Source organism: Carex rostrata, chromosome 10, assembly GCF_964058835.1.
Source record: "Carex rostrata chromosome 10, lpCarRost1.2, whole genome shotgun sequence".
NCBI classification, from domain to species: domain Eukaryota; kingdom Viridiplantae; phylum Streptophyta; class Magnoliopsida; order Poales; family Cyperaceae; genus Carex; species Carex rostrata.
The window spans coordinates 1,682,357-1,701,429 of NC_135927.1; the positions used below are offsets into that span (position 1 = coordinate 1,682,357).

Below are 19,073 nucleotides of genomic sequence, written 5' to 3' on the forward strand. Positions count from 1 at the left end.
AAATTAATTTAGAATTTATAATTTAGACTAATTTAGAACTTAGACCAATTATTGTATTTAGACCAATTTAGAGATGCACCAATTTTGAATTTTGAATTTAAACCAATTTAGAAATGCACCAATTTAGATTAAATAGTCAAACTAGTGTCCAAAAATTGTAATATACCAAAATTGAGTAGAAATGCACCAAATCAGAAATTTATTTTTTTGAATTACCGTAGATTGTATAATTTTTCTGAAAAATTGACAAAATTAGACCAATTATTGTATTTAGACCAATTTAGAGATGCACCAATTTAGAATTTTGAATTTAAACCAATTTAGAAATGCACCAATTTAGATTAAATATTTAGACTAGTGTCCAAAAATTGTAATATACCAAAATTGAGTAGAAATGCACCAAATCAGAAATTTATTTTTTTGAATTACCGTAGATTGTATAATTTTTCTGAAAAATTGACAAAATTGATGTTAGTATGGCGTCAACCAGCGCTAGCAATGAAAACCGTACGCAAGATGATTTACAGTTGGATTTATCTCTGACTCGTACCATATTTCCAAATATGACGAAAGAGAGTATCAGCCCTCTTTGCTGGTATAAATTCGAGGAGCACAAGATCATAAACTCATATGTAAGTTTACGTTTTGAGCAAATAATTTAATTTTTTATTTTGATAAAATAGGTAAGTTATATGTTTGTTTTGAAATTAAATGCAGACTCATACCTTGACGACGACGCGGAACAACCAGATGAATATCCTCTACGACAATCGATACGCTCCCGCATTAAAGAGTTTGGGTCTGTGGCATGTCTCACAGTTGACCCCCATTGTTGCAGATGTCGCGCTTCTATCTGCGTTGGTCGAAAGGTGGCGGCCGGAGACACACACATTCCACCTGCCTATTGGAGAGATTACGGTGTCTCTCCAGGATGTGAGTTGTCTCTGGGGATTGCCTATTACTGGACAGGCTGTGACGGGTGTGGAGTACGGGGACTTCACACGGTTAGTTGAAGACCTGTTGGGCCCAAATCTGATGAAGGAAAGGATCCTCAAAAGGTCGAAGGGTCTATCGAAGAATGATATTAGTATTCCTTATATGCGTGCGGCATTCAAGTAAGTTTTATTTTTAATAGTAATTATTTGATTGTAGTTTTCATACTCTATACTAAAAATTAAATCGTATTTATAGAGGAAAATTGCGAGAAAATGCACCTTTGGAGATGATTGATCGGTGGACAAGGGCTTACATCATGGAGTTGTTTTCTTGCTGGTTGTTCCCAGATTCCTCTGGGAACACCGTCCCTTCTTGTATGTTGGAGTGGCTGAAGGACTTGGCAGACCCTCCACAGATGAATTGGGGTGCGGCGGTCTTGGCGTGTCTGTATCGAGGTTTATGCACTGCGTGCCGGGTATAAATTATTTTCTCTTCTTATTGTAATATTAATAATTAATTTATGTCGTTGTATTAAAAATAACTACAACTTATTGAAAATAGGTCGAAAAGAAAAATATCTACGGTCCGATTGGTCTCCTTCAACATTGGTCGTGGACGAGATTTCCATTTGGTCGTCCGCAACCACGAGATCTCGGTTGGGCTCCAGACTGGGGTAGGCCGGATGAGGAGACATGTCCTACGTATGCTCAGAGATTCTGCTCTAGAAAGACCTATGTTGCAACTCCGCACGGCAAGCCTTCAGGAGTTCAGTTTTTCAGAACTCAGTTCGAGCAGATGACCCCAGATCGACATGTCGAGTGGAGGCCGTACGATTTTCGCGTCGAGGTTTTTGAAGAAGATGAAGAGCCTCACTCCTTCTTAACAAAGCTTCCTTCGATCTGCAGACGCGAGCGACAATACTGGTTTGCTCAGGTGCGAGTTATTCTTTTTTATTTCTCTAGTTTAAAAAATTGTAGTTTAGAATATTCACTTGAACTATGAAATGATTTGCAGGTACCACTTGTTTATTACCAAGTTGTTGAGCATCATTACCCTGGACGGGTAATGAGACAGTTTGGTATGGCTCAGTATTTTCCAGTCCCGGATCCCATCACAAAGGATACCTGGTATGAGTGTCACAAGGATCTGTGTACTACGGTGATGAAGGATTGGAGGATGGAGCACGCCCTGCATGTCCAGCGACTGGAGGCTATGAGTTCGGACGACATGGTTCCCGAGGTGTTTCAGAGTTATGCTTTCGAGGAGTACGACCAGCAATACCGCCAGTGGTATCAGGAAAATTGTGCATTTACGGTGTACATGTTTGGTCAGATCTCAGAGATCAATGAGAAACCACTTCATATACCACGCGACGCAACATCTACTCAGTACGGCTTCATCCCCAGCGCTGGTCCGGCTGCACAGATTGTAAGTTTTTTGTTATTATTTTATTAATAACCTACAAATATTCATCTCTTGACTCGCAATTTAGAATATTGATCAAATGGTTTATTCATAGGTACTCATGAACATCAAACAAGTTTTAAGAAGTGCAAAATATGGGATCACAAGAGGTTGGAAAAAGATGGGCAAGATTATGTTATGCATGTCTGCACCCCCGGTGGTCGTTGCCGGGTACAAGGACCAGCTAGACAAGATTCTGAGGCTAGCAGATTTTCCAAAATATGAGGATTTGGCGTATATGGATGATGCAGATTCTGCAGAGCCGATGAGCACACCAGAGCCGGATTTTTCAGAGATCTTGTCTGCACCGACACCTGAGGCAGCATTTCAGCGATTTGGAAATGATGTGGTACGTGTATTTTTCTAATAACCTACTTATCGAGTCCTCAAAACTTCAATAATTAACCTTTTTTTTCAGCAAGATATGCCGCGGTTTAATGAGCAGACTCAACAGACTCAGCAGGATTTTGAGTTCGACTTAGGTTCTCAGTACGGAACCGCATACACTCAGGATTACCCCTCTCCTCAGTTTTACACACAGGATGAGCCACTACCAGAGGAGAGTGCACCAGTGTACCAGACTGAGACAAGTCGACCTCCGCAGGACTTTGTAGAGGCTGCTGCAGCTTCTATTTTCGGTCATGAGGAGGTTTTGTTTGGACAGATACCAGAGGAGACTCCACCGCAACCACCGCGGCAGTACACACCTGCTTTCAATTTCTTAGGTTCGGAGATTGAGGAAGAAAAGGACTCCGAAGAGGATGACTTGGGGCGCGGCAAGAGACATAAGATTGCGAAGGCGCCATACACACCACCGACCAATTAATTAGTTGACCTTTATGTAGTTATTCAGACTGTTATTTTGGTATTTTACTGTTTGGTTTGTTATTCAGACTGTTATTTTGTTAGTTTCACTTATTCTGACTTTTGGTTTATGTTTGTCATTTATTTACGTCTGCCATAAACACTACCGACTTCAAACAAAACACGAGTACATCATTCACAATAAAAATTAAAATACATAAAATACACATAAGTTGTCCTACAATACAAAATAAAATACATAACATAAGTTGTTCTACAATAAAAGGTTTTGTTTCGACATAAGTTTTACCACCTCTTGAACGATGAAACTGCATTGAGAAAACGTACATGTTAAAACAAACATTTTTTTTTAACGATCCAAATTATTGTTCCAACTTTTTTTTTAAAATTACCTTATTAAGTATTTCCTCTCGCATCCCTTCTTCTTCTCGCATTCCTCTCGAGAGTTTCTCTGCTTGTTTGGTGACCCCTTCGTCGTCCTTCCAATACATCCATCCACATTTGGATGCGGTTGTGCCGTCTTCTACCCAACTTCACCATCCGCTGCTCTGGAACTAAGACATCTCCTTCGTGTGCCGGCCAATCACATTGATTGTCATACACATGAAATTCACCACTCCATGTGTCGATGAGTGTTTGAATGTTGTAATAGTAATTGACGAAGTTATTTGGATCCAAGTTCCTATAATGTTAACACATTAGTAAGTAATGCCATCCCTAAATCAAGTTTCAAATTAAATATAACATAATTTTACCTTAAACGACACACCGCCATCACATGAACACATGGTATTCCGACCATCTGAGGCTTCTGGCACAGACATTCCACCTCATGGTCGTTCTTCACAATTACCTTGTACCTGCAGTCACTAGACGTGTGCACCCATCTGCCATTCTCCATGTCAAAATTAATCTTTTCGCCATGTGAGGTCACCATAAATTCTCCATGATGTCCGAATGCAAGCGCTGACATTTTTTTAACCTTCTCAATGTGCTTATTCAGCTTCTTATGTACGCGGATGGAAAAAAGCTGACCTGCTGCTTGCAACTCCACAGCATTCTCTCTTCTTTGAACAAACCAATTGACACACTTGTAGAACGATTCCTCAATGATTGCGGCAACTGGTAACCTACGAGAATTAAAAATTACAATTAAATGAAGAAAACAATAATAAAAAATAGGAGGATTACAAAATACAAACCTGCGAGAAGTTCTGAAGACATTGTTCAGCGATTCAGAACCGTTGCTAGTCATTATTCCCCAACGAGATCCATCATCCATAGCTTGATACACCTTCCATGGCTTAGGCAATTCTTCCTCGTCATTTTCATTATATTTGCCACATGTATCCAAATAAGCCAACCAAGCGGGATTTCGCCTCCCAATTGAATCAAGTCCTTCTTGCAATCTTCTTCTCTTCTTCTTTTTAACCATAACCTTGAAAAAAGTGGAAGCAACCTTATCTTTAGTGTGCTTTCCAAAATTCTCAAACACATGTTGAGAGCAGTAGCGGTGAGCACACTCCCCTTTCTCCTCACACCAACCCAAATCATCTTGAATAAACACCTTTTTTATGCCCTTGTGTTGATCAGATACAACACACATGTATCTGTTTCGCCCAATTACAAACTCCCGCACCCACTTCATGAACCATCCCCAATTCTCAAAATCCTCATTCTCTACCAATCCAAATGCTAACGGGATTAACTGGTTCTCTGCATCATATCCGGTTACAATTAACAGCTTACCCTTGTATCTGCCAGACAAGAAACAAGCATCGATACTAATGACAGGTCTGAGGTGACCGACTGCGGCAATACATGGTCCCCATGCCCATGCTGCTCTCATGAAAAAACGATACCCTGCCTTACTGGTTGGCTTTGAAACAATTTTATATTGGGTTCCCGGATTTGTCCTTTTTATTGCCTCCAACAAAGGGACAATCAGCCCGTAAGACCCCTCCCAACTACCAAAGGCCCGAGCAATTGCTAATTCTCTACCACGCCATAATTTATTGTACTTTGGAATGATGCCCTCGTACCTTTCAGCGCATAAATCAGCGACTGCCCGGATAGAAATATCAGCATTTTTTTCTAATGACAGTTTTATACAGTTGGCGACCATAGCAGACGTCAACTGTGCATGATCTAACCTGGATGCTGATGCGTGGCATGTGTGCTTAGCCACATTCTTCGTGATGGCCCAAGTATTACCAAAGCCTGTAGCCCTTGCAACCAATGCCCACCTGCACCGGGCGCTAACACACTTATACCTCAGCCTGGTGGTATCGCTGTGTGTATTTTTTATCTCCCTATTTTCTTTGATGTGCCAGTGGTTAATTGTATCTTTCATCTTATCCTTGCTGTCATACGTCATCCCCTCAGACAATTGATGTCTTTCTCCCTTTTAATTTACAAAAGAAACAACAAAAATTGAACAACAAAAATTTAATAACAACAATTTAATAATTAAATTAAATTAAAATTAAATTTCAATTAAATATAAATTAACAAATATACCTCACATGTCGCAAAAAAAGAGCTATCGGCCTCTTCAAACCCTGATGTGTCATTAAATTCCGCAAACGGATGTCTTTCCCCACGACCCAATAAAGGCCACTTCCGCCTACCAAGCACAGGAATACCAGTATCTTCATCACTGTGATCTGATACCCTATCGTTCCCATTATCATCCCAATTAGCCTCTGCCTCCCTTTCATCAGGATCCTCGTCCGTATTGTCAGCATAATAAAGCCGTTCTGGGGTTTCAGATCGGTCCCTTACAGATTGGACTCAGCTAGAGGACTAGGATGGAATCGGAGATCGACCCCTGTCAGATTGGACGCTACTAGGGCCCGCTACAGATGGTGCCCGACTAGGACCCGCTACAGATGGGACCTGACTAGGACCCGCTACAGATTGCTCGAGCCCCAAACCCTGAGTCAACTGCAACAATTGTCTGGTGTTCTGTCTGGAGTTCTGTCTAGGGATTTGTCTGGGGTTGGCTACCACGTATAACTCTAGGAACTTGAAAGGAGTGGTCATATTCATTGTCATTTCGACATATAACCCCCAACTGCTATCGTCTTGTACCGGAAACTGCTGGAACCATGTTTGGTTGCCTTGGCCAATATTGATTCTTGCGGAAATTACCAGTTCATAATTACAGTGGTCAATACCGAGTTGTTGGTACACTTTCCTATTTATACCTCTAAAATCCAAACCTCTGTCGATATTGAACATTTTCGGTATTTGGTGGCTATAATAAACTCCATTTGGTCCTTGTAATATTTCACCACCAAAATAACAAGCAATTCCAATCATAATTGGTTGAAATAACCAATGGATAAACCTAATAATTAAAAAAATACACTAAATTAAAAAATCTGTAAAATATAAATTTTTTGGAAAAAAAAGGACGAAATTGTAAAAATACTTACTTCTTATGATGTTGCCTCTCTGTTGTTGCCTTCTGAATGAATAAGGGAGCCTTCTGAATGAATTTATAGCAGTTTACAACAGGAACTCTTACCCAGGGTGCGGACGGGTCGGCGCGCGGACCCGTTACGTGTGTGGATACGTGCGCATATCCAGGGAGAGTGTGGATAGGTCCGCATATTCGGTTAGAGTTCGGCTCTGAGATCCGTGCGCAGATCTGATTCGAGTTCGTGGCGGAATCTTAATTCCGAATTAACGGATGGTATTTAATTAATTTTGATTTATTCGGGTGGCAACTAAAAAAAAAACGGTGCTATCTGACTATCTGTCCACCAAAGTGAGCTTATTCTATTTTATATTCCAAAAAAGATAAATATATTCCCACGAGAGAGTCCATGGTCCATGGGTATAGTAGACATTTCACATCCTTCTGTGTGAAAGTGGAAACCACGCGTGGTGGACCCACAGAGCCAAGGATTAGTCTGTAATTGTATTTATCACCATCCCTTCACCAAAAAAAGTTCATTGCAACAAGATCAATACAACTGCTCAGCTGTAATACAATCTGTTGTAACTTACTTGTGGTATCAATACAACCAAACAAACAAACAAACAAAAATCTTCATTTCATTGCTCAACCTCTAGTCTTACGTACGGAGTAAAAATCCAATTTCATATAAAGACTATCGCCACAGACTATCATATCATGTGTAAATTTAAGTAGACACTCACTTTCCCTTTGTTTTTAAATTTCCGACACACCAGTCAAAAAAATAAAAAAAAATTAACGACACTTTCTTTTTTATATAGTGTAATATTTAAATTAGAGATGTCATATTTTGCGTCACCCACGTGTCTATTTGAACTTTGTGATTCGTGCAAAACGTACTTTAATGGTTGTGATATCTGAGAGGATGCGATTTGCAGAGGAGTTGTGGAGTATTTATAACATCCTCCCTCATTCACCCAACCCCCATGGATATTGAACTTGAACAAACCTCTCTCACAAAAATACTTTTGGCTACAAAATCCTCTCTCAAAATTAAGAATACTTTTGGTTCAGAAATCCCCCAACCTTAATTCACACGGAGCTAGTCGACTAGATCTCCCCTCTGGCCTCCCCCACAGTCAGTTCATTTCTCTTTCTCTCTTCTTCTTTTCAATTAGATAGATCTTATAATAAGAACAGACAAGTTTTTTTTGCTGCAAACTTCATCACGAAATTAACTTAATTATCAGGGCCGTGTTTTTGCTCCAAATTTTAATCAGGAAACTTAAATAATTTACCCTATGAATTAATAGAAAGATATATATTGTCCTTTCCTTTTTTCTAAAGAATTAGTTTATTTCTCTTTTGATTTTGGAATCCACGCTGTAGCTTTCATGTGATCTTTTTGTTTATCAATATACAGTCTCTTACATACAATATCCATCTTCAATTTAAAATCAAAAATAATAATTAGGATGTGTCTTTTTTAATGAATCAGTTCAAAACTCATGGTTCAATAAAGAGCTAAGAAGAGGAAAGGAACCCAATCGAATCGAGTTTTATTTTATTGGTTAAATTTCGTGGGTGTCTAAATTAATTTGGGCTATTAGAGTTTAAGAAAGAAATAAGCTTAAAAATGATATATAAGCCCGGCCCATAAAGTTGGAATTGGGTTTGAGATGTTGATCCAGGCCCTGGATAGAAAAGGAAAGGAAAGCTATCAAACTGGGTTGGGCTTTTATTGGGATCTGTTCAAGGAATTCTAAGTTTAAATAAATTTATTAATTTTGAAGATTGTCAATTAGTTCATCAATTTATTAATTTTGAAGATTTTCAAAGGTTAGAATCTTTTATTTTTCAACCCAATTGCTCTTTTGATTTTGGAATCTATCTTTTTATCAATATATACAGTTTCTTTGACACATCCATTTAATTTCCAATTCAATTCAAAACAAAACATAATTATGATTAAATTTATTAATGAATCAGATCAAAAAATTCAATCATAAAAGATATCGGCTAAATTTATGAATTGATTTATGGCGAGAACATCAATAATTGTTGGAGAATCGGCCTTGTACTTTTACATAAAAAAAGACAAAAAAACATATAATTGATCAATAGATTTACACCTCTCTTTTTTTTATCTTTCAATCATTGCAAGGAAAGCAAATAGTGTTCGTTTCTTAATTAGTATGAAAACTGCAAATATTGAATAACGAGAAAGGAATAAAAAATATATATAATGAGAAAGGAACCTCGTTGATTATGTAATGAGTAAAATAAAGAAAGGTTTTACCCACTAATTTAGTGGACAGTGACTCAATCCATTTCATGTTTTCTGTCATGGAAATTTCGAAAAGTAATATGCTTTTTAAATTGGAAATTTCCATGACAGAAGGTTTGACTACTCCCTGACCCAACTAGTATTTAGTTAAACTATTAAGGCCACTAATGGAATAGAAAAATCTTACTCATTTTATTTGTCTTTGCGATTAAAACTTATTTTAAATTTATAAAATACTTATTTTATTCTATTTTAAAAAAAATATTTTCTTTAAAGAAAATATCAGTCTTATAATTAGTCGATTTTTAAGAACAAATTTATTAATTTGTCTAATTCTGACATATATAAAGTGAAATTTACGTATATACGCTTGTGTATAAGTTAGAAGTAGAGATATTAATCATTTATTCTTATTAACCGTTCAATTAGAAGATTGATACATATTTTTTAGTTTTTTAAAAAACGATAAAATGGATACTTTATAAATTTAAAATGAGTTTTAGTAAAAAAGACAATAAATGATAAATTTGTGAGTATTTAAAATTTAAAATAAATATGATAATATGAAGTTTAGAGGGCAAAATACATAATTTCAAAACTTTTGAGGTATATGCTGGACAAATCACAAGCCTTGGTTTTATTTCGATGTATGCCCAGTAGGGGTTCATAAAATGCGGTAATATGACTCGCTAACAACTTGCTAAATACTCGAAACTTGTTTGTAATCAATTCGGATTCAACTCGCTAACAATTTTAATTGAAATTTACTCGAATCAGTTATGACCAAGCTTCTAAATAGCGTTTATAGCGGTGTAGCGGGGAGACCAAAAAAAAAAGCTTTAGCGAATAGCGGAGCTATAGCGAAAGCTATTATAAATAGCGTTTTTTTATTTCAAAAATTATATTTTATATTTCTACTAATAGTAAAAAGAGTGATGCTTCTATGGACATAAGGGCCTATTTGTAAAATGAATATATTTTTATTTTCAAAGTTCAAACAGCCGATCCGAACCGTTCATCTTGTTCTCCATATTAATATATCTTTGGAGACCAAATTTTACATTTTTCTGAATTTATTTACTATTTATTAAGATGGGTATAAAAATTATCAAATTCAGAGCATTGAATTTTGTACCCATCTTAATAAATAGTAAAAAAAATCAGAAAAATGTAAAATTTGGTCTCCAAGCACATATTAATATGGAGAACAGATGAACGGTTCGGATCGACTGTTTGAACTTTAAAAATAAAAATATGTTCATTTTACAAATAGGTCCTTATGTCCATAGAAGGCTTTGCCTAGTAAAAATGTCTCATCAAGAAAAAAAATATCAAATTAATTAAGAAATTCTAATATTATTCATATTAAACCAATACAAAGTTCAAATTGTCATTCAAAATATCCCTAATTCAAAAACTATCGATATATTTTATATTCAAAATATACCACTACCATATATTAATGCATGATACAAAATTTAATTGATATAGCGGTATAGCCCGCACATGTTCTATTGTATTGATATAGCTTAATAAAGTAAAAAAAAAAACCAATCTAGATATTAAGGCCCATTAAAATTGCAAAATCATGTTTTCAGAAAAAAAAATTGCAAAATCATAACCCATGTAGCATAGCGGACCGCTATTACCGCTATTGCCGCTACGCGCTATAGCGGACCGCTATTACCGCTATAGCGGTCGTAGCTTGATTAGCGCAGTTTTTGCCTGTAGCTTAGCTTTCTGGGTCCAAAACCGCTATAGCGGCGCTATAGCTTCGCTATAGCTAGCTATTTAGAAGCTTGGTTATGACTCAAGTTTACTGACTCAGTTGACTTATGAGTTGAATCCAAGTTATTTTCAACTCGGTTTGGAATCAATTGGTTAGACTCATTATGAATTGTTTTGTTAAACTTTATCTGTATGGTATTGTGATCATTTTTAATTATGTCCTATAATGGTATTTTGGTAATGTTTAATTTCGTATTTATCATTGTCTTATTGTGTACTTTCTTAATTGTGTATTATATTGGTAAATTATGCATTGTTTCTTTTGTTAGAATATCAGTGTAATAAAAAATGATCTATGCAGTTGTATATGCGGCCGCATATACATATTCGGTTGTAATCTATAAAAAAATATGTATGCGATCAATGTATTTGGTTCCGCATATGCGGCTCCATATTGCCGCATATTACTTCGCAGCTTCTGCGAAGGTTTAAAAAAAAAAAAAAAATAATAATAATAATAATAATAATAACATTGGTTAGAGTTAAATTAGATTGTTTCACTATGTACTATCTTATGAGTTACGAGTCGACTTGAGTTGCACGCGAGTTAAATCCAAGTTGAGTTTCTGACTAGAAACTGAATTAGCAACTCGGCTCATGAGTAGTCCTAACCAGCATACATCGAATTTTGTCAGCTTCTCTTTTTTTCTTTTATTTTCTCTCGAATTTCAAGAAGGAAACTCGAGGAAAGTTCAGACTTCTCTGCTCTTATTTTGAATTCGATCTTATAACAAATAGGTCGATGCTTGCTCAAATTTTTAATCAGCAAACTTAAGAACTAACCCTATATATTAGTAGAAACACATTCTCCTTACCTTCTAATTAGGAATTTATGATTCATTTTTAATTAATGAATCAGATAAAAAGTTCAATTATAAAACAAGTCTTCCATCTTTTCCGGGATTGTGCAGTACACATAAAATATCATTCCAACAACTCATCCATCTTGTAAGCAAGAAACAAGAGCGTCTCACAAAGAATATATACAATAAAAAAAATTACAAACAGAATTTCTATTATCGCCACAAAGCATAAAAGTATTGCCATGTAGCTGTATGAGTATTGCCTAAGGGCTATTGAATGACAAACAAAATTAGCTGTATGAGTACGTGTCACATGGTTATCATCTCTGCAGGAGGTAACAGTAAGCAAGTAGCAATATTGCTTGTGAGAGCGAGACGATGTAGAAAAGAAGTATTGCCAAGTGATCACGAGTGCTCTGATTCGTATTAGTGGCAAAAGCGTGGGGGTAGAAGAGATGTAGCGCGGAGAGAAGAGCAGTAGTTATGCTAGAGAAAAGTTGAAAAAAGTAGAAGAGCGACAACGGTTGCATGTTATGTCCAGTGCCGCGGCAGATGATTCGGATTGACCCGAAGAACCAGCAGCATGTTATAAAAAGAAAATCATGGAGCAGCATTGAGTTGTCACTCAACAGTATTGTTGCCCATTCATACTCCACTTTTTCATACCATTCTATGAACACACAGATGATGTTCTTCACCCTCTCTGCAAGTCCTAATTCACCTTCCCCAGCTAAGATTGCCGCCGCCCCTCTCTGAAACAGCTCTTGCAACATCACCACTATATTTATAGTGAACAACATCGTCAGCTGTGGCATTGCGTCAATATTGATCTGAGCAGTAAGGTGTTTCCTGAAAATTGATAAATGTTAAATCTTCAGCTCATTCTCTCTCTCACTCTCTAGTGTTGGTATATAAATGCTGCAGCCGACCATGTTGTTCACTATAAATATAGTGGTGATGTTGCGAGAGAGAACAAAGGCAGTAAGCCGCTGATTTTGGAGATTTTGTTAATGGAAAAAATATCAAAATTTTGTAAACGGAAAATTTGATAACAATTCTAAGTCTTGGATGATAGAAACTAAATGTTTTTAAGGACAATGTTTCACATGTTCCATGTTATATTAAGTGTATTTTCAAAATTCGGATAGATATTGTGTTTTCTCTGAAATTAAACTTTGTGATTTGTACATGCGCTCATAGATGTTTTTTTAGGAGAAAATGATGCATATATATATAGATGTTTGGTATTGAGTGAATGCATATATATATATAGATGTTATTTAGTTTAAGTTCTAGTTAGGTGAAACTATATATATGTTATAAAAATCTAATGTATGCAAGTTGAAATAATAAAATAAATAATTAAGCACAAAAATCATATGATCTGTCTAATGAAAATCCTACATACCTTATTACTAGTGATTATTCAATTCATCTCTAAATTAAAGTGACCACTAACATTCACTTTTATTTCGTTCCACTTTTCTCCACCAGAGAAAAGAATAAATAGAATCATATGTTTAAATTTGTTCTCAATTTCATTCATCTTCAATAACATGATCGGATTCTAATAAACAAATAGGAAACTAAATTTAAGTCCTTTAATTGATCCGGATCTTCATACCGAATATATTGTTTTTTTTAACAAAATAAACTATGTCCGTTGATAAAATAATATTTGTTTATTTTACACTCCGAAAAATTATAAATAGAACTTGAAAATTTTGACTTGTTACTCTTAAAACAAGTAATTAGACTAACAAATAATTTTTATATAAAAGAAGAATAAAAATATTGAGTAATGAGACTTCTTATTTAGTAGTAAAAATAAATTTGAGGTATCGGCAAAAAAACTTGTAGGATCTTCGGTGAAAAATTACCTCATGTTTTACCATAACTATTCCTTTTATCTTTAATCACCGAAAAAATAATATATAAAAAGTTGATTATAGTAGATTTGTTTTGTTGTACTCTTTTTTTTTAAAAAAAAGCTGGCAAGCCACATGTTTCATTAGAAACATAGCAGGCCATAAAAAACATAGAAAACTAAAAATAATAAAGATCCTCAAGGTGTGAAGCACCAAAAGAAAATCTAAAGCTAATATCAGAAAACATAAAGGCATAACATATTGCCATATTGCCAGTATAACAAGCACAATATATCCAACAAAACAAAGCACATACTAATCAACCCTAACCATAGAACGAGTAGAGGTACTAGCAAAAGAAGAACCAGAATCAACAGCAGATAGATCAACCGTAGATAGATCAACCGCCATAAAAACAACATCAATAGCATCATACTTAGCACTGTCTCTAGGGTCGGACGCAGAATTTTTGTCAGGGAGGAGCAGGAATCAGATTCAAATATCTTATCGGGTTCAAACCCATTAGCTTACCGGGTCGATTCAATGCCATAAAATTTAATTTTTTAAAATTCACAAAAATTAGATTTGGATTTGTTGAAAATAAAATCCATAATAATGTTCTACGGGTTAATCGAGAATTTTGATATGAAGAACTCGAAAAACCTTCAAACGGTTAATTTTATATGGATTTTACAAGATTTAACGCACATTTGGGTGCAATTTGGGTGTGTTAGATGACAATCCGACCAGTGGGACCCATTGTCATAGAAGCACCATTTGAATTAATTTGAACTCCTCATTTAATGTGACACCTTCGTTTTGGATACAACCACACCACATAGATCAAAATATGAAAAAAAATGAAAAATTTGCGAGGGAAAAAACGCATTTATGACGGTACTCCCTCGCGAAAAGTATCGTCGCAAAAAGAAAAAGCTGAACAATGAGAGTAGTCCGTCGCAAAAAGTCACTTTTTTATTCTCGCGAAAACTGTCATTCTTGTTGCATGAGCTAACCATAAACCAAGCCTATTCAAAAATTAAAATATAATAAGCCTATTCAAAAATCTCCCCCTGAACTACACTGGATCCGCCTCTGATGGTCCCTAAAGTAATAAGAAAGATCAGAGCCCTCAAGACCAAGACATACTAATTGATACATATCCAGTTTGTTGGTAAATAATTTTGGTATTATAACCAAAATTATTCGAGTAATAAATTATATGGACTAATGTGTTTATAACAAAATCCAAAATCTTAAAAGCACAGGTTCATGCACCATAAAATAAACAATTAGGTGAGTCATGTTTGATATTTTATGTCTCGATCGTTAGATCCATCTAAAGACAAAATTTGAACGTTGACAGACGCGCGCAAGATGCATGTAATTAGAAAGTGGAAGGTGAATTAAAATGAAGAAAATATTATTACCTGAATTGCAATGGTAGATACAGATACGATCGAGAGAAATTAAGAGCAAGGGAAGTGCATGAGTGAGCTGGAGAGATAATTACTTATACAGAATAAAGTTTGAATGGGCCCACTAAACTGTTGATTTCATTCTCTGAGTAATAAATCATAGGAAGCATCTAATTGTCCACAGCTTTTTGTCCACCATTTGTCCACAACTTTGACTTGCGCGAATACTGTAAAATTACTTCTACATACTGTATAATTATACAATATATCACATAAAATATATCAGTTAATCACAAAACATCCAGGAACTATTTGAAGTGGTCCCATGATAGTTAGAAAAAGATTGCAACTTGCACAACATGACAAAATAAATGTACTTTCAAACTGTACTTTCGGAAATTACAGTTATAGAAAGTTATTGGCAGTTAGAGTTAGTTATTAGCGGTTATTAGCAGTTAGAGTTAATTATTAGCGTCCGCACTGGGTTGAATCTTGTATACTATAAAATTGAATCTTGTATACTGTAAAATTGAATCTTGTATACAGTAAAATTTTCAATTGAATCTTGTATACTGTAAAATTGAATCTCCTACACAGTAAAATTTACAATTGAATATTGTATACTGTAAAATTGAATCAGCAGAACTGTAAAATTGAATCTTGTATATTGTAAAAATTAAATCTTGTATACAGTAGAATTTTCAATTGAATATTGCATACTGTAAAATATATACTGTAAAATTGAATCTCGTATACTGTAAAATTTTTAAATAATACTGTAAATTTTTAATTGAATCTTGTATACTGTAAAAAGACAGTTAGATGAGAGTGGATAAGGTTGTGGACAAATGGTGGACAAAACCCAGTGGACAGAAACATTTTCTCTTTTAAGAAATACTAACTAGTAGAAATTAAAAAAGCTTAGAAAAATAATTTGATCGTATGGGTGGGGTATTTATTAATTTTTTACGTGAAGAAAATTATTTGATCGTTTGCACATACTAAAATGATCCATTACAAATTAAGTTGATATATAATTGATAAAACTAGTAAAATGAGGTTATAATTAATTTATTAAGATTAATTAAATAAGTATACATGAATTAAATTCAGGGGAATGGAATTATTAATGTAGACAGAAGATAGAGCCGAGGTGAAATTAATTAGTGGCTCGATCGAGAAGCTAGCTATTCATCTGATGGTGAATTCTCTACATCAAACGAATATGCACAAGTTACTCCATCATTATTTCAGTAAAATGTAAAGTGAATATATATCTAACTAATATATATAATATATACCTCAATTGAATCGGGATCTCAGACTATGTATATATATATATGTATGTATGAGTTAAATTTTGAGCTCCTCCGCCACCACCAGGCTTGAAAAGATAAGAGATGGATGATGTACTTGGTTTTTATTTCAAGGAAGAAGGCGAAGGAATAACGCGGAGACAAATGCAAAATGCAGATCACACAGTTGGTAGTGGTTCTATTGAGAGATGCGGAATCCTGGGTATTGGGTGTGGGAGGGGCATTTATAATATACGAGGAATTTCATGTATATCCCTTAAAAGTTTCAATATTACATATTTATTTCTCTAAAATCAGTAATTACATATTTATCCTTAAAAATTGTAAAAACTCACATATTTGTCCAATCTAACCCTATAACATATCAAATGCCTCCAAAAATAATTAAATAATATTTTTAAACTTTAAAATTAATTTTATAATATTAATTAATAATATATTGACCATTATGCCTCTTCGTTTCCGTGTTTTTAGTCCGTCTGAGTTATCTTCTCTCTTAGTCGCTGCATTAAAAAGAATCTTCATTTTGTGGTTATTCTAAAAGTGATGTTTTTTAACAAAGGAAGTGACTAAGCTATTCAAAAGGTGATGTTTTTTCTAAGGGAGCTAGGCGCTATTTAATTTGAGAGCTCAAATTACAATATTGAGGGCTCTGAAATTTTTCATTCTTTATACCAGTTCAGTTTTGTCCTTAATTAAGACTTCGCATATATGCTAAGATATGTGGATAATTAATGTATTGAAAATTAAGAAATTTAAATTCTTAATTTTTCTCATAAATGAAGATACGTCCTTCGTTATCTATCTTTACAAATTTAGAATTTTATAAGTAGAAGTTACATTTGTATTCCATAATTTATGTTGATATAAAAATTATTCTAATTAATACATTTAAGTCGTTACTTATCCAGAAAAAAAAAACACAGAAAGAAAAAATAAACAAATGTTTGCATAATGAAATTAATCGTAGGAAAAAAAAACTTAGCTATTTCATATATAGTAGCTACGCTTGATAAATTTGTTTTAGCGCGAAGAGAAGGATTAATAGTCTCAGACCTACTGAACTTGTGGCATGGTGTCTGACATCAAATATTTTTTTTACTAATACATTTTAGAGTTGATATTATTAATTATTTAACGTGTGCAAGAGACGAAGTGGTCTGCAGATATATATATAAGAATATATATATGGTGCTACAGTCTGACCGATCGAATTTATGTATGTATATTGTGATTTGATTGTTATTTATTTTTTTATGAACCAAATTAAGTTACGTTCTCCACAGCCACAGGTGTCGGAAATATATAATTAATATATAGGATTGTCTACTGCATCTGAAACCTTAACGTACGGTGAAGTCGGAATAATATATATATGACCGTAGCATACATGCATGCATCCATCACAGACAATCCTAAATTAATTTTGACGGCTTCCGGGACTATATATATCATTACCTTAATTTTGTGGTCTCCTCTCCTCTCCTCTCCTCTCCTCTCATCAGTCCTAAATGATAATTAACCTTTTGTCTGCATCTGCATGCATGCATATGCCGGCCATGTACATAAAAGGAATTGAATTAATTAATATATACCGCGGAGACAAATGCAAAATGCATGCAGATCACAGACACAGTAGGTAGAGGTAGTTGCATGTTTTCTATATATATATATATATATATAGAGAGATGTGGAAACGACGACGAAAATTAAGAGACGTACAGTAGGTGATTTCGTACATCCCATCTGAACAGCTGAGGCAGGTCATATATATGTTCACATCCATGCAAAGAATTCATACCAATCAGCAAATTAAGAGACACAAAGGTAGCGGATCTTTTAGAGATCGATCGATGATATCGATGTACTTGGTTTTTAGGTTCGAATTAGCTAATTAATTAATTAGGCCAAGGAAATTAATTAAAACGACGACACAAATGCAAAATACAGATCACATGCAGTAGGTATATATATATATAGTGATTGTATATTTTGGATCACATACAGATCACGGCTCGATCGCATCATGGCATGTTGGGTAGCTGATTCTATATTTTCGATCTCGTGGGTATCTATTATATATGTAATATATGCCTACGGGTGTTTTCTAGGGGTGAAAACGGAGCGGATATGGAGCGGATAATGCTGATACTATATCCGCATCCGTAGGATAATGAGCAGATACGAATACGGATACGGATAGTAAACGAATATCAAAATTTAAAACCAAATTCGCCTTAAACGAATACGGATACGGAACGGATAGTCCATGGATACGGATTGGAATATGGATATAAAACGAATAATTATCAGATAATTAAGATATATGAACTTCTAAGATACAAATATTAATTAACAAAATGCATATATGAAAATAAATAAATAATTTAATGTAGTTTATAATTTAATTAAATACAACAACATGATTTCCATAATCCATTGCATCTAAATTATGTGTCACACAAAATCAGACCACTTCCTTTATGTGACTAGCGTGTCCGCACTACAACAAAGTAGACACTTTTTGCGAGAGAAAAAACACATTTATGACAGTACTCCCTCGCGAAAAATACCGTCACAAAAAGAAAAAGCTGAACAATTAGAGTAGTCCGTCGCAAAAAGTCACTTTTTTATCCTCTCGAAAAGTGTCTCATTCTTGTTGTGTGGCCGGATGTATACTTTTGTGTTAGTCCCCACAAGAGTATATTAATAAAGCTTGGACCTGTAACTTGAATTGTTGGAGAGAGAATAGTTGAAATTGAGACCCTTCTAACCCACGTGAAGCACTTGACTTGTACACCTCACTTAAATTGTACACCCCGACGTGGAGAGAGAAGAAAAAGTAGCATTTGGTTTCACCCACGTGAAGCCTAGGCTCCTTTGAAAATGGAACGGATTCTGAACTCCGGGTATTAAAATTTGCTTTGCATATATCTGCGGA

At 34.8% G+C, this 19,073-nt stretch overlaps 3 protein-coding genes and 1 long non-coding RNA gene across 4 annotated transcripts in view; 3 read left to right on the forward strand and 1 right to left on the reverse strand.

Moving 5' to 3' along the window:
* LOC144560394 (cypmaclein-like) overlaps nt 1-19,073 on the forward strand; it is a 91,924-nt gene that overhangs the window by 60,105 nt on the left and 12,746 nt on the right. The window lies entirely within an intron of this gene.
* LOC144560835 (serine/threonine-protein phosphatase 7 long form homolog) lies at nt 477-2,285 on the forward strand. The gene is made up of 6 exons (XM_078310068.1): nt 477-632; nt 718-1,115; nt 1,192-1,411; nt 1,498-1,869; nt 1,951-2,185; nt 2,269-2,285. The coding sequence occupies exons 1-6, from the start codon at nt 477-479 to the stop codon at nt 2,283-2,285; spliced, it is 1,398 nt and encodes a 465-aa protein (XP_078166194.1).
* On the reverse strand, nt 3,622-5,269 carry LOC144560712 (uncharacterized). The gene is made up of 3 exons (XM_078309964.1): nt 4,428-5,269; nt 3,981-4,355; nt 3,622-3,907 (listed from the first exon to the last, which is right to left on the reverse strand). Exons 1-3 carry the CDS (start codon nt 5,072-5,074, stop codon nt 3,622-3,624), a joined length of 1,308 nt encoding a protein of 435 aa, XP_078166090.1. The 5' UTR covers nt 5,075-5,269.
* LOC144560104 (uncharacterized) lies at nt 7,652-12,655 on the forward strand. Its single transcript, XR_013513326.1, has 2 exons — nt 7,652-7,790; nt 11,863-12,655. It is a non-coding gene; the product is annotated as an uncharacterized LOC144560104 (long non-coding RNA).

Excerpts from the sequence above, each read along its gene's own strand:
- LOC144560835 (XM_078310068.1), top strand. The coding sequence starts at position 477 with ATGGCGTCAACCAGCGCTAGCAATGAAAACCGTACGCAAGATGATTTA. Across the intron at positions 1,116-1,191 it reads TATATGCGTGCGGCATTCAA|AGGAAAATTGCGAGAAAATG; the intron begins GTAAGTTTTATT and ends TCGTATTTATAG. Across the intron at positions 1,870-1,950 it reads GACAATACTGGTTTGCTCAG|GTACCACTTGTTTATTACCA; the intron begins GTGCGAGTTATT and ends AATGATTTGCAG.
- LOC144560712 (XM_078309964.1), bottom strand. The coding sequence starts at position 5,074 with ATGAGAGCAGCATGGGCATGGGGACCATGTATTGCCGCAGTCGGTCAC. Across the intron at positions 4,356-4,427 it reads GTCTTCAGAACTTCTCGCAG|GTTACCAGTTGCCGCAATCA; the intron begins GTTTGTATTTTG and ends TAATTCTCGTAG. Across the intron at positions 3,908-3,980 it reads ATGGCGGTGTGTCGTTTAAG|GAACTTGGATCCAAATAACT; the intron begins GTAAAATTATGT and ends TTAACATTATAG.